General features: G+C 45.3%; 1 protein-coding gene across 3 annotated transcripts in view; it reads right to left on the bottom strand.

The window, feature by feature from the left end:
• The window catches only part of PRRX2 (paired related homeobox 2), a 69,903-nt gene extending 66,143 nt beyond the window's left edge, over positions 1–3,760 (bottom strand). For all 3 annotated transcript variants that reach the window (XM_083485385.1, XM_083485384.1, XM_083485383.1), the window contains exon 1: positions 3,072–3,760. In XM_083485385.1, coding sequence (XP_083341511.1) covers positions 3,072–3,324 — 253 coding nt within the window. In that variant the 5' untranslated portion in view covers positions 3,325–3,760. The remainder of the gene's footprint in view (positions 1–3,071) is intronic.
• Positions 3,761–15,376: the final 11,616 nt, after the last annotated feature.

A 15,376-nucleotide genomic window follows, 5' to 3' on the forward strand; every position in this document is an offset into this window, starting at 1 on the left:
GTATTTGATCAGCAATTTCTTTTGGTGACGGACGCTGGGGAAGTTTTTCTCTTGCGCTGCCAGCCATGGCCCCAGGGAATTCGCCCACTACCGCTGCCACCTTTGCGCCTCCGCGTTCGCCCCAGTGCATCCCCTGCAATTGTGAATATGCTGACCGAGGCCCCCTTTGGAATCGGAGGCCTGGGCCAAGTGGCCCATATGGTGCCACCCTCCCTCTGTCTGGGCCTGGGGCTTTCCACAGAAAATTTTTTGGGCTGTGCAGATTGATTCCAAGGGACGCCTGTTGCGTTTCCCCCCATATATGACATTGAAAATGGAAAACAAAGAGAGAACTTTTAGCCTCCTGGGTGTTGCACATGCATGAGTATCGCTAAGACCAATTCAGGAAGAAGCAGAACCAGATTGCCGTAAAAATGGCCAGTCTAACCAGTGCGTCCTTGCAACATATGCAGTTTATGGTGTAGTGGGGGAGCACACAAGTGCGTGCAAGCATGCTAAGGTATCCCTGAAATTACCCTGGTAGCAGACAAATGCTTTGTGCTCATGTCCTGCTTGCAAATTTCTTATTCTGTGAACCACCCTGAGACCCCTGGGTATAGCGCGGTATATAAATTCAATAAGTAATAGTAACAACAACAACAACAACAACAATGGAAGCATCTGGTTGGCCACTGTCAGAACAAGATGTTACACTGGATGGGCCCACTTTAGCCTGATCCAACAGGACTCTGCTTGCATGCTTACGTTTTACAGGATGTAGAGGGCAATCAATGGATGGCTATGCTCTGTCTCCATGGTCGGAGGCAGTGATGCTTCTGAATTCCAGTCGCTGGGAACCGCAGGAGGGGAGAGTTGCTCTTGTTGTAGAATCCTGCTTGTGGGTTTCCCATTACTGGCATCTGTGAGAACAGGATGCTGGATCGGCTAGGCCTCCATTGGCCTGATCCAGCAGGCTCACAATGATGATGATGATATCTTATTACTAGTCATAAACCACATCTAGCTCTTCCAACTAAGGCCCTTAAAATTCTTAACTTTATTACAAATGGCAACAATAATATTTTAGGCAGCTAAAATTAAGGACAGTTCAGACTCAACCTTCCTATGCCTGGGTATACTTGCGAAGGTGAGCATGTTCTCCAGGAGGAAGCTTCACTTTCTGGGAGGCCTTGGGAACCACCAGCATTATAACAAAGTCCTTTAGGACTCAAGTTGTCGGGACCCTCACCTGTGAACCATTAGTGGCACAGTGTTGCGTTCAGGAGCAAAGTTGTGCCTATGTAGTTGGTGATGATTTCAGCCCCAAGGCCCTTGAGAACTCATCAATAAATTATGGTCCAGGCAACTCAACTTCCCATTGGTATTCATGGCAAAACAAAGCAGTCTTTTTACCACCACCACCACCACTCCTGTGCTAATCTATCCCATCTGCCTTGTGGGAAGCTTTCTGATGACATTTTATATATGCTTAAGTATTCTCACCCTTAACATTTTTGAAGGGAATGTCATCTGCCTTTTTTTGGCAGGAGCAGAGATGAGTTTGGTTTCTAATACTGTTGAAATGTGTTGAATTTACATCATTTGTTTCTGCATTGTGTTGTATTTGCTCTGTGTTGTATTTGTGTACATCTGTTTATTCTTGCCTTGGGAGTCTTTTTGGCTGAAAAGCAGCATATAAATTTTATGTTTCTTGTAAGCCTCCGTTTGAAGAAAATGTATCCTGAAAGAAGGGAGAAGGAGAAGGAGAAGGAGAAAGAAGAAGGAATCTTCTTGGGTGTGTGGCTGTTGTCATGATGTCACATTTCACAATGCTTATAATAGTCTCCATGGTGTTTGCTCATGCACAAACATATTTCAGAGCATAAATGAACTGCAAAAACTCCTTTCCATGGCTTTAAGATGTCTGTTTGCTAGACAAAACCCGCACCTCTTTCCCCAGTTTCCAAGGTCCGGGGGGAGGAGGGGAATCTATTGCTAACCACTGGAACTGCTGGTCATTGAAATAGCAGGGATGTAAGATCAGGCCAATGTCCCATCTAGTCCAGCATCATGTTCTCACAGTGGCCAACCAGATGCCCTTGGAAACATCAACTCTCCCCTTCTGCAGTTTCCTGCAACTGGTATTCAGAAGCATTGCTGCCTCTGACCCTGGAGCTAACATATAGAACCTAAGCACCTAAAAAGAGAACCCCAAAAGGGGCCATCTAGTCCAGCATCCTGTTCTCACAGTGGCCAACCAGATTAATGCAAAGGGACTACATGCTAGGCACTGTACAGGAAAGGATGCTGGTCCTATAAACCCAGACTCAGAGTGTGTGATTATGAAAAGATACAAGAAAGACAGACAGACAGAGAGAGGGGGGGGGGGAGCACAATCCTGCAGAAAAAATTACAAAGTGCAAGGCCCAACGGAAGGAACAGGGCCCAATTGGATACCAATTTCAATAGTGCTTTTGCTTCCAATAAGGAAGATGTGGAAGGAACCTTTGCACACCTTACTATAGTGGATTTAGGATGGCTGTTACATACAAGTTCAACACAGCATCCACACAATGCTGTTCTCATCAAAACACCACCTGTTATCATTTCACCATTTAATCTGGATTTGCCATTTTTGTGGAAAACACAACAAATTATAAACAATAAAACTATGGGAAATTTAGATGAAATAAGAAAGTGGGGGGAAATATAAAGGATGGTATTTTGTTGAGGATGACTTCGTGTGATCACTGTGAAATGCTTTACAATGGGCATGATCAGGCCCCAAATCTGCCATAAACAGCACCATTTGGACCATGTCTACTCATAAGACAAGTCCTCTTGAATTCAATGGGGCTGACTCCCAGGTAGGTGGACTTTATGAGGAGCTGCGAGCAAGGCTGCCAGGGTGTGAAAGCTTGTGGATTCCCCCAGGCCTGGCTGGCACTGCATTTCCTATACCCATTTCACAGATGTTGGATGAGTCCGGACAGCCTATCGTCACAGATTCTTTAGGACACCCCCCTCAAAAAGAAAGTCTGAGGACATCTCCTCTTCTTTCCTCTTCCCCCCTTCATCTAAAAAGCGCTCACCTTCCCGAAGGGCGCCTCCTCCTTCGCTCCCGCTGCTGCCCCCAGAGGGGTCCGGCCCGCCTTTGCCGCTCTCCCTCGCCTCTGCGCCGGATTCCTTGGCTGCCCCATTCATGCCGGCGGCAACTTCCTCCAAATCCAGGAGGTGGCTGACGCTGAAGTTTTTCCGAGCCTGGGGGTTGTCCGGAGGGTCCAAAATCCGCACCGGGTTCGGGGCAAATTGCTTATCCATGCCGAAGGCTGCCACAGCGTCCATCGCGGAGGTGGGGGGCTCCAGGGCGCCTGCTGACCCCCCACCCACCCTGGCTCACCAGCACCCACAAACCCAAAAGCGATCCGGCTCTCTCTTGCCTTGCCTTTCCTTCCCTTACCCCTCTCCCAAAAAAAAAAGTTATGATGACCCCCGCTACACCCCCGATTTGCTCTTCCTGGCTGTGGTTTCCCAGGGAAAAGAGATGGGAAGATCTCGGTCTGCCTCGTGTCGACGTCTAAGAGAGGGGAAACAGGGCTAGGGAGCGCGCCCCCAATTTCCCCTTGCTCAGCCTAGCCCACAAAACTCTCTCTGGCTTCTTCTCGAGCCGCTCAGAGACCAAAGTTGTTGGTTTCTTTTTCTTTCTTTCTTTCGCACGACTCCCCTGGCTCTGAAATTGACAAGAGATTGGCCCTCCTTTGCTGAAACTGACGAAGCCTTCCTCCCCTCCCTTCTCCTGAAACCGACTCAAGAGGAGCTGCCCCCTCCCCTCCCTCTTCTGAAATCGACAAAAAAAGTTTCCTTTTTAACAGACGGACAGACAGACAACCACACCCCCCCCCCTCCTGCTCCTTATTTTTCTGTTTTTCGGTTAGTCATCACCCCTGCCTTTTTTTCCTACAAGTTCGTTTGCGGGGGGAGCGTGTTTGGAAAAAGGACAGCTTTAAAGGGGAAAATAATTTGACTACCTGAAGTCCCCACCTCCACCCCAAATAGAATCATAAAGTTGGAAGGAACCCTGAGTGAGGATCATGTAATCCAATGCCCTGCAGTGCAGGAATAGGCAGCTGTCCCTTACAGGGACTGGCGTTTTCAACACCATGTTCTAACCAACCAAGCTACCCAGGCTGCTAGATTCTTAACTCCTAATTGGGGGGGAGAGCGGTGGGTCAATGATAAAGGTAAAGGGACCCCTGACCATTAGGTCCAGTTGTGCACGACTCTGGGGTTGCGGCACTCATCTTGCTTTACTGGCCGAGGGAGTCGGCGTACGGCTTCCGGGTCATGTGGCCAGAATGACTAAGCCGCTTCTGGAGAACCAGAGCAGCGCACGGAAACGCCATTTACCTTCCTGCCAGAGCGGTACCTATTTATCTACTTGCACTTTGACATGCTTCCAAACTGCTAGGTTGGCAGGAGCAGGGACCAAGTGACAGGAGCTCACCCCGTCATGGGGATTCGAACCGCCGACCTTCTGATCGGCAAGTCCTAGGCTCGGTGGTTTAACCCACAGCGCCACCCATGTCTCTTGGGTCAATGGTAGAGCACCTGATTTGATTGCAGAAGTTTCTGTGTTCAATCCTCAATGGCAACGTCAGGTAGGACTGGGATACATTCCATACCTGAAACCCTGGAGAACTCTTGCCAGTCGCTGTAGACAATACTGAGCATGGTGGATCAATGGTCTGTGTCAGCAGAAAGCAGCTTCTTGGGTTCCTATGACTAGGTTCAGTTATCAGTGACATGGGGGGGGCTTTATTTATTTATTGCCCCTCCCATCTAAACTGTCACCATTCACCCCTATGGAGAGAAATTAATTGGTGCTTTTGTGGAGGTCTTCCATCCAAGTGCTTGGCAGCCTGGCTTATCACTTTCAGGGATCATGGCAGGGTTTTCTGTCCGAAGCATGTTTTTCTGCTGAACAAAGAAACCCACTGTATTCTCCCTGCTTCTGTAGGTTCGCATCCCCTCTTATCCTGCTAGGAAGCTTCCCCTTAGAGAACAGGATGCTGGGCAAGATGGGCCATTGGCCTGATCCAGCAGGCTCTTCTTCTGTTCTTCTGAACAGAAGTGAGGTTGCCCATTCCTGGTCAGAACTTCTCTTGCTTGCTACCAAGAGTTCCACGTAACAGATCTGCAGAACAGATGAAAGGAAAGAAGCGGTTAAGTCACAAACATAAACATTATAGTGGATCCTTGGAAGCTCCTCTAAGAAGAAGTGTTTTCCATCAGGGCTTGATTGGCTGGTCCAAGCCTTGGATTTCACTTTGTCCCATGACTTTGTTGCTTTTTTTTAAACCCAGTGGGGTTTTTTAAGGAAGCAAGTAACCAAACCCACAGCACAGGATTGCAGTGACGAGAGGGATTTGTTCAGCCTCTGACTTCCAGACTTACTGGCTGGGATTCTTTCCAACTACAGAACCAACATATTATATTTTCATTGGCAGTTTCTGGAACACATGAATTGGATCCAAAATGTTAAATGAAAGGCTCCTGTCCATAACAAAAATGACAACGGATTTGCCACGTGATGTCAATTTTCCTACAATGCTATATTTTAAAAAAATATTGGAGTTGCACCCTCTTCTCCTTTCTCCTTGGTTACCCTTTGAAAGAACTTGAAGAACCCAGAACTGTTAAAAAAACAAAGATCTGCTTTGATCATGTTCGCTTATTTCAGTGACAGGCTTCGCAAATATTCTGTTTTGAGGGGAATCTATGGAACCAGCCGACATCAGAAACTGTAGGGGAAGTTGATCAGTTAGTGATGGCTGGCCTGGCTCCCAATTTGCTTCCTGGGTGAAACACTCCTCTTATCTGGCTACCATGTGTGGATTTGGAAGGGCTGAAACCAAAAGGTTTGCTCTGCATCAAAGCTCTGGATATTCATGGCAGCTGTTGCATTTTCAGTGCATGGACTTAGCCCAACTCCCTACTGTTTATGGTGGAATATAAAAAAACACTATGAAAATGCTTTTTTAAAAAGCGTTTTGAAAAAATATTGAATTTGCCATAAGCTCACCATCACCATCTAGTGTCACCTTTGTATAATGGACTTAAAAAGCACTTAAAACGTTATATTTGCAGCTGTATAGCTGAGTCCTATGTCTGTGATGTTCAGTCAGAGAAGTGATAATCTCTTTCCTGATTAACCATGGATTAACCAGATTAACCAACTATTTGAGAGTCAGCATGACATGGTAGTTAGAGCATTGGACCAGGACCTGGGAGTCCAGGGTTCAAATCTTCACTCAGCCATGAACCTCACTAGCTGTTCTTAGGCTAGTTACTCACTCCCAGCCTAACCTACCTCGAAGGGTTGTTGTTGTGGGGATTAAATGAGGAGAGGGAGAACCATGCCTGTCACCATTAGCTTCTCGGAGGGGAAAGGTGGGATAATAAATAAAACAGCTTAAGGATAACAGCATGAAATTTTGCCATGCTGAGCATTATTTTCAAGGAAGTAGGCTGAGGCAAGGTAGAAGTCTTCTCTCTAGTCATACACTTGTTTACTTACTTATTTTATTTGTTTTAAATATTTGTTTTAAAGAAATAAATAATAATAAATATTCTTGCGACTGTACTGTTTAACTGTACTCAGTACTCTGGTAGTTCCCCCACTCTCAGAAGCCTGTGGGGTGGGGTGGGGTGGTCCAGGAGAGGGTCTTCTCTGTGGCGGCCCCTGAACTACAGAACTCCCTTCCAGAACTGGCACCTTCATTACACAACTTCCAGTGAATGCTCTTTATTCCAACTTTTGAAAATGGAGGCGTATGTGTTTAGGGCCCACAGAGTGTTCAAGTCCCTCCCCCCCCCACACACACATATGGCCAAGAAGCTCACTGGATGACCTTGGGGCCCAGTCACTGCCTCTCAGCCTGATCTAACTTACAGGGGTTTTGTGGGAATTAAATGAGGGGGGAGGACTATGGACGCCACCTTGAGCTCCTAGGAGAAAAAGGCGGGATTTAAATGCAGTAGGTAAATACGGTAATAAATAATATTCCTGTGACTGTAATCTGCTTTAACTGTTTTTAATTCTGAAGTTGAAATCGTTGTAACCTGCTCTGGGAGCTGCTGATGAAGAGTAAGTCTCTCTCTCTCTTCTTCTTCTTTGGCAATCACTCGTAGCCGAATAAGATTGTCTTCCATAAATATGGCTTTAACAATGAGTCCATAAGTGACTGTGGCGGCCAATTCTGGATCCACACATCTTTCCACAGTGGGGAGATTGGTTTTCAGACAGGAGTTGATCACAGTGTGGATTTGCCAAGCATGCCTTCCTCTTAGCACGTTTCTTCTTTGCGTCCTGAGTTCGAGTGTCTTCAAAGCACATGAAACCTTTGGTAAAGGCTGTTCTCCAACTGGAGTGCTCTCAGGCCAGTGTTTCCCAGTTGTCAGTATTTATATTACATTTTTTTTTAGATTTGCCTTCAGACAGTCTTTAAACCTCTTTTGTTGACCACCAGCATTATGCTTTCCATTTTTACGTTCAGAATAGAGTAGTTACTTTGGAAGACGATCATCAGACATCCGCACAACATGACCAGTCCAACAAAGTTAATGTTGAAGAATCATTGCTTCAACACTGGTGAACTTTGCTTCTTCCAGTATACTGATATTTGTTCACCTGTCTTCCCAAATGATGTGAAAAAATTTTCAGAGACAACGTTGATGGAATCTTTCGAGGAGTTGGAGATGGCATTTGTAAGTGGTCCATGTTTCACAAGCAAGGTTGGCAGTACAAAATAACCCCTCTGCAGTGCCACAAATCCAACTCAATGGTGTAACGTTGGAAAATGTCAATCACTTCTCCTACCTAGGCAGTTATCTTTCTGCAAGGGCCAACACTGATGCCAAAGAGTAAGTAATTAATAATAGCAATAGTAGTAATAGTAATAATAATAATAATAATAATAATAATAATAATAATAATAGTAATAATGTAGAGCTCTGTCCTGATTGTTGACTCCTATAATTAAAAGCTGGAGAAGGAACATTTTTCAGCCTGATAGCCACATTCCCTTCTGGGGGAGGAACCCACGCCTGTGGTGGATGGGGTGAATGGAGCAACAGTAGGGTTCATTCCAGCTATGCAAACCCCAGAATTTCTCTATATACACGTCTTCATCCTGAAGGGAACCACTGAGGGATGGGGCTTGGGGAGGTAGAAGACCCTCGGGAGAATCTGAGGGCCATAGAGAGAGGACCTGAGGGCCGCATATGTATCCCAGGCCTGAGATTCCTCTATCCCTGTACTAAACAGTTCTGAAAGTGTGTGGATTCTGAACATCTACAGCAGCAAAAGCATGCCTGGAGGCTAAGAGATGAGTGAATCTTCCTATTTTGGATTTTTGCGGAGGGTTTTCAATCTTAAATTTGGGTCTCCACAATCTCCGTGTTAGTTTGTGATTGATTTTAAAGAAAAACCCTCATGAAAATCCACCTTCATTTTCATGTACATTTATTCTAATATGCACAATTTTGCATGCATCTTTGCATGTTATTTAAATGAAAATGTGCATTTTTATACACACTTTACCTGAGTATATGCATCTCTCTCTCTCACACACACACACACACACCCCCCTTTACTCAACTAGAGAAGAGTGTTGCAAATTTCGGGAAAGTGTGAATTTTTGAAGGCTGGCTGAGTTTCGATCCATGTTTGGGAGTTGTAAACAAGGTAGGTGACAGTCCCAAATTCCTCCCTCATCCCATCCCTACTGGTGGGGTAAAGACTTATGGCCACAGGACAGGGGTACCAAAGACTCCAGGGCTGACCTTTTACCTCCTCCCCGTCTTTTTAATTGGCTGAGTCTAGCCCTAGAGGCCGCCTCTTAACTGGGGTAACATCTTGCTGTGATTACTGCTTTTGAGAGCCTGGAGGCATCGTCAAGCTGCATCAGACAGGGTTAGAGGGGTGGAGAAGGGATCGGGGGGGGGTGCCTTTAATGATTCAAGGCTGTCTTCCTGCTCATTTTACTGGGGTTGGGACGACCCTACAGTTATCCTTTATTATAACCCATTCTTGAACCCACTGAAATCTGTTTCTCTTCCAGGAAAGTTGGGGAGGGAGTGTGGGGCTTGCCTCTCAGGGTGTGAAATTATTATACAGAGAGAATAATCAGTGGTGAAACCCCCTAACTCCTTCAGGATCCCCTCAGGATCTCCTCCACTCTGGTGATTGCTGGTATTTCTAAGGTGAAATATGACCTTTTATGATCAAAGAGGATCGGCGTTCCAAAGGATGTGGAGGAAAAGGGGAGTGAGAGAATGAAGGTTGTGGAGGGGGGCAGTTTTCTTTCTCCCCAGTCCTAGCGGTCTGATAAAGTTTCTTTAGACACGCCAAGATTTATAGTGCGTTCAGCAGGGGTCCTTCAAATTACCCTGCAACTCTTTGCACATTTCAGAAAAGGGAATCAGAACAGTAAGTCACTGAGAAATTAACTGGCTTTTCAATAATGTCCCATGTTGCTTTCTCTCTCTCTCATATATATATTCATTCTAGTACTTAAGAGAGACCTAGAGGATTACACAATTTATATAGGATTAAATACATTTATTTTAAAGGAGACATATAATGCCATTTTAAGAGATCCCAGTTGCCAGGCCTGTTGATTTTAGCAGCTGTTTGTTTTCAATTATGGAAAGTGATATACTCCTTTTTAAAACTAGAATGCTTAGATTTATTCGATCATCAGGATGATTAATTGATTAAAAGTAGAATGTACAGATTATAACACAGAGAGAAAGAGAATGAATGTGGGGTTAATGACAAGCCTAAATGTGATATTTCTTAATTTTTCTTGGATCATATTCCACCTTTCCTCAAGGTTGCACATGCAATTCCCTGCCATTTTATTCTCACAAAATGATCCCGAAAGGTTGGGTAGGCTGAGAGAGTAACTGGCCCGAGGTCACCCGGTAAGGTTCCTGGCAGAGGGAGGAGTTTATTTATTACATTTTATTTATTAAAATAATATCCTGTCCTTCCTTCCAATGGAGCCCAAGGATCTGCACTAGGTCACCATAGTCCTGGCCCAAGACTCTAACCCAGAAGACACCCCCCTTTCCCCTCTCAGAGCTACAATACCCAGAGTGGTTCAACAATCAATCCCTCTTCCCAGGGAACTCTGGGAATCATAGTTCTGAGAGTAGGAAAAGGGGGTCTCCTAACATCTCTCAACACTTCAAACAAACTAAAATTCCCATAATTCTTTGGGAGAAGCCATGACTGTTTAAAGTGGCATGATACTGCTTTAAATGTATAGTACAGATGAGCTTTTTTGCTGCTGCATCACACTATTAACTCTTGTTAAGCTTTTGGTCTACCAAGACCCCTTGATCCTTTTCACATATATTACTGGCAAGCCACGTAGCCCCCATCTCATATTTGTTTATCTTGTTCTTCCTGCCTAAGTGCAGAACCGTACATTTATCCCTGTTGGTTATTCATTTTGTTAGTTTGGGCCCAGTTCTCCAATCCACAAATGTCATATTGAATCCCAATTCTGTCTTCTTCAGCATTAAGAACATTCTGAGAGTAAGAGCCGTTCAACAGTGGAACAGACTCCCACAGGAGGTGATGGACTCTCCTTCCTTGGAGGTTTTTAAGCAGAGCGTGGATAGATATCTGTCACAGATGGTCCAGATGAGAGTCCTGCAGTTGGGGTGGATGATTCTTGGTGTCCCTTCCAACTCTACAATTCCATGATTCTATTATTTTATTGGGGATGCGGGTGGTGCTATGGGTTAAACCACAGAGCCTAGGACTTGCCGATCAGAAGGCCAGCAGTTCGAATTCCCGCTACGGGGTGAGCTCCCGTTGCTCGGTCCCTGCTCCTGCCAACCTAGCAGTTTGAAAGCACGTCAAAGTGCAATAAATAAATAGGTACCACTCCGGCGGGAAGGTAAACGGCGTTCCTGTGCGCTGCTCTGGTTCGCCAGAAGCGGCTTAGTCATGCTGGCCACGACACGGAAGCTGTACACCGGCTCCCTCGGCCAATAAAGCGAGATGAGCGCCGCAACCCCAGAGTCAGTCACGACTGGACCTAATGGTCAGGGGTCCCTTTACCTTTATTATTTTATTATCTTCTCTGCATTTTCATGAACACTTCAGTTCTGGTTTCCTGGTGGAGTGACTGTCTTTTTCTTCTCTGAAGAAGTGTAACCTTGGTTTCCTTTCTTTGACTTTGCCTCTCCCACTTGGTGTCCGTCCCGTCTCCCCCCACTACTCCATCAGTCTTGAGCCAGTTGAACTTTTGACTTTTTCTGTTTCATTTTCTGGAGGTTCTCCCTTTTCAGGCAATGATCCAGGAGGTCAAACCAATAAATTTGCTTTATTTACACTAGGAGTAAAGCGAAGCCATTTATAAGACGGGTGACTCCTTTTCCTTTTCCAACTGTTTTGAGAACAATGAGGATGTGGAGAAGACTGGAGATCACTGCCCTCGTGTGAAACCATAATATCATTCACTTCTGGAGAGGAAAAAATAAAATAGATTTTGTTCCTGTCCTGGGCTGACTTCTTTGAAATCCAGGGGTCACATTGTGACCTTGCATGGATTTTACTAAATCCTTGAGGGTTTAAATGGAGAGAAAAGGAAATGAAACAACAGCAGCATCAGCAACAAGATGCATTGAAAATTAGTTCTACTGAGAGTGAGTTATCTCCATTGCTTTCAATGGGCTGCCTCCAATGTTAGTCCTCCCCAGAACAGATCCAGTGAAATTCATGGGCATGACTCATTTAGGTGTGTTAATTGAATTGGGTCTGCCCTGAGTGCAATTTAGTTGAGTACAACCCAACAGGTCAAAGACCCATAATATTCTGCTAGCATTAATCTATCACTAGTTGACAGAGGCTTTGTTTTGATTTATTAACATCTTTCGCTCTCTCTCTCTCTTTTTCCAAGCAGAAGTAGATAATTGTTCCTTCCTTCTACTTTCAAAGAAAGCAAAAGCAGCAAACCTCCTTGAACCCCATTTCGGCTCACAGGGCACCCCACAGCGCTACAGTAGCCCAAACATCAAAAAGGGAAATGTTACATTTTCTCAGCAGGGCATAGTTTTTGCCTCATGCCTCGTTTTGATCTCCTGCTCTGGCTGAATTACTTTCTCCTGCTGCTTTGGAGCACTGGAACCAGACGAGGTGGGGCAGCCCTTTCAAACAGGGATTCGCATCTTAAATCCCGAGGAACACACTGGTTATATGGAGGGCATTGGTCTAGCCCAAGGCTCTTATTCTTCTGCTGGACCAAACCAAGATATCCATTTAGTCATTAAAAATAGCAGAAGAGCCTGGCTGCTGGATCAGCCAAAGCAGGCCCATCTAGCCCAGCCTCCTATCCTCACAGTGGCCAACCAGATGCCTGTTGTGCAAATCCCACAAACAGGATTTGAGCACAACATCCCTCTCCCCTCCAGTGGTTTCCAGCAACTGGTATTCAGAAACATTTACTGCCTTTGACCATGGAGGCAGGACATGGCTATCACGGCTATTAGCCATTGATAAGTGGTGGTTGGGTCGTGGGTGGCACTGTGGGTTAAACCACAGAGCCTAGGACTTGCCGATCAGAAGGTTGGCAGTTTGAATCCCCGCGACGGGGTGAGCTCCCGTTGCTCGGTCCCTGCTCCTGCCAACCTAGCAGTTCGAAAGCACATCAAAGTGCAAGTAGATAAATAGGGAAGGTAAATGGCGTTTCCGTGCACTGCTCTGGTTTGCCAGAAGCAGCTTAGTCATGCTGGCCACATGACCCGGAAGCTGTACGCCGGCTCCCTCGGCCAATAAAGCGAGATGAGCCCCGCAACCCCAGAGTCAGCCACGACTGGACCTAACGGTCAGAGGTACCTTTACCTTTACCTTTACCTTTAGGGATGTGGGGGGGGGGGAGAGAGAAGTTGGTTGTCTTTGGTTGGCTGTAGTGAATTTTGTTTTTGTGTGTGAGTGGTGTGTGTGTGTGTGTGTGTTTGAATCAGGTTAGCCAGATTGATTCATATGCTGTCAGTGGATTCTTGTTGTTTTCTTGTTTGGCTGTGTATGTGATAAAGGGGAACCACATCAGGGTGAAGGCATCTCCTTCTGTTTCAGTTTATTGGTTAGTTTTTCTAATAAGGCTGTTTCCCATACTATTTGATACCATTGGTCCATGCTTACTCCTGACAGGTCTCTCCAGTGTCTGGCTATGATGCATTTGGCTGCTGAGAGTAGGTGGGTTATGAGCTCTTTATGATGTGAGTGAGCATTATTATCTTGGAAGATGTTCAGTAGGGCCAGTTCTGCCGTTGACTTCTAATACAGTACTTGCTCAGTTATTTTGCATATTTCTTGTATGACTGATGTCCAGAAGAGTTGGATTTTGGGACATTCCCACCACATGTGGAGATATGTGCCTGTGGAGCATCCTTATTTGTTTGTCCGGAGGTTATATGAAAAGTATCATACATCTTGATTTGCTTACGCATTGTATATACAGTATATCTTCCTGTTAACTTTTCTGCTCATCACCTTCCTTAGCTCTGCTTTTCCAAGTGGATCTGTTGCAGTAGATGTCAAAAGCACACTAAGTCCCTAGCATGCTCTTGAATCCTGCTTGCAAAATGTGGCATTCTGAAGGCACCAGACGCTCCTTCCTTCCTTCCTTCCTTCCTTCCTTCCTTCCTTCCTTCCTTCTTTTCCAGTCCCCCACTTTTAAAAAACCCCTAGAAGTCCCCCCATTACCTTGTCTGATTGGGGCTATTTTTAATTGCACCTTTTGGGGGTTTTATTTAAAGGCAAAACCAACCTGATATGTGCTTCCTAAGAAAACATGGATTGTAGCCAATGCTACTCTGGTCAGACCCATTGAAATCAATGGGCATGACTCATTTAGGCCCATAATTTCAAAGGGTCTACTGCAAGTAGGGTTTCATTGGACCCTCTGCAAACCAAAACACGGATGATCCTTCAGAATTTGTGTTTTTCTGAATTTTGCAACGCAGTTCTGCAACCATGTAATATTTATCCCCCTCAAAAAGTATTTTTTAAAAAAGAAACAATTCATATGCTGCTGAACTGCAATCAGCTCTAGGCAAAGTGCACATAAAGTGCATGTGATTAGGTTAGAATAACATACAAAAGTACATTATATTAGAGAGAACCACTTCCAAAATTGCATATAAAAATGTGAATAGTGAGAAACATTAGCATTAAAATGCTGATCAATTTCCATGAAGATAATGCGCTAATTCATTTGGAGTTCAGGTGGAGCCCTGGTCTTAAGATGGAGAAAATGAGAAGCCGAGTGAAGCTGAAATTGTCAGAATTGCCCATTCCTATCTGACACCTTCTTTGGAATGAAAATGGACACATTTGCTCATGCCTTACCATTCCCCAGCACTATATCTGCCAGGGAGGGAGAGAATTGTGGTTGTTTTTGGAAATGGGGCAACTTAAGTGAGAAAACACAGATATTTGCAGGATATGTGGAAGCCGCAAGATTGATGGGAAGGCAGAGGACAGAAGAATGCTGTTTTCTTCTGAAAATAAGAGCAAGTCTCCATGTGACATACATCAGACTTCATGTGGCAGGATCTCAATCTGATTGCCTTTCAAGGTGTTCTAAGACAGTTCTCTTTTGGAGGGTGTGTGTGTGTGTGTGTGTGTGTGTGTGTTGCTGCAAGAGAGGCTTAGGCTAGCCTCGCCCATCTCAGGATGTTTTCTTCCAGGGAATGAGAGGAGGGCTTCCTGATGGGTGGAGTGCCGTGGAGCCAATGATGAAAGGAAAAATCTGGTCACGGAATCCTATATTTGGAAGGAAGGCTCGCTTGTGATTCTGAATGTCAGACGAATGGCATTTCTGTCCAAAAGAAGGCAGGAGGAAGCAGTGGACACAGACTATAATATTTTTGCATCACAGTACTTGGGGCTTGCTTTTGCATCACAATATTTATATATCCAGGCTAAGGTTGCCAGGCCAGAAGCACCCCAGACCCGGAGATTTCAGGGCCAGGATTTCAGGTTGCCAGGTAAGAAGTAACCTGAGACCCTGGGGATGAGCCTGATGATGTCACCTGAGGCCCTTCCCTGTGTCCCACCTCCCCAAGAGGTTCGGAGGGTGGCAATAAGAGAACAATGCTTTTCTGTGGTGGCTCCCTGACTGTGGAATGCTCTCCCCAGCGAGGCTCACCTGGCTCCATCATTACATGTCTTTAGATGCCAGGCAAAAACATTCCTCCTTACCCAGGTCTATGGCTGTTAAATAATCTATGGCCTGTGAAAGTGTGGAGGAGAGGACTTTTATTATGATTATTTTACTATCAGGCTGCATGCCAGTACACGTCTTACTATGTTTTT

Source organism: Podarcis liolepis (genome assembly GCF_965112155.1).
Source record: "Podarcis liolepis genome assembly, chromosome: Z".
NCBI lineage: Eukaryota > Metazoa > Chordata > Lepidosauria > Squamata > Lacertidae > Podarcis > Podarcis liolepis.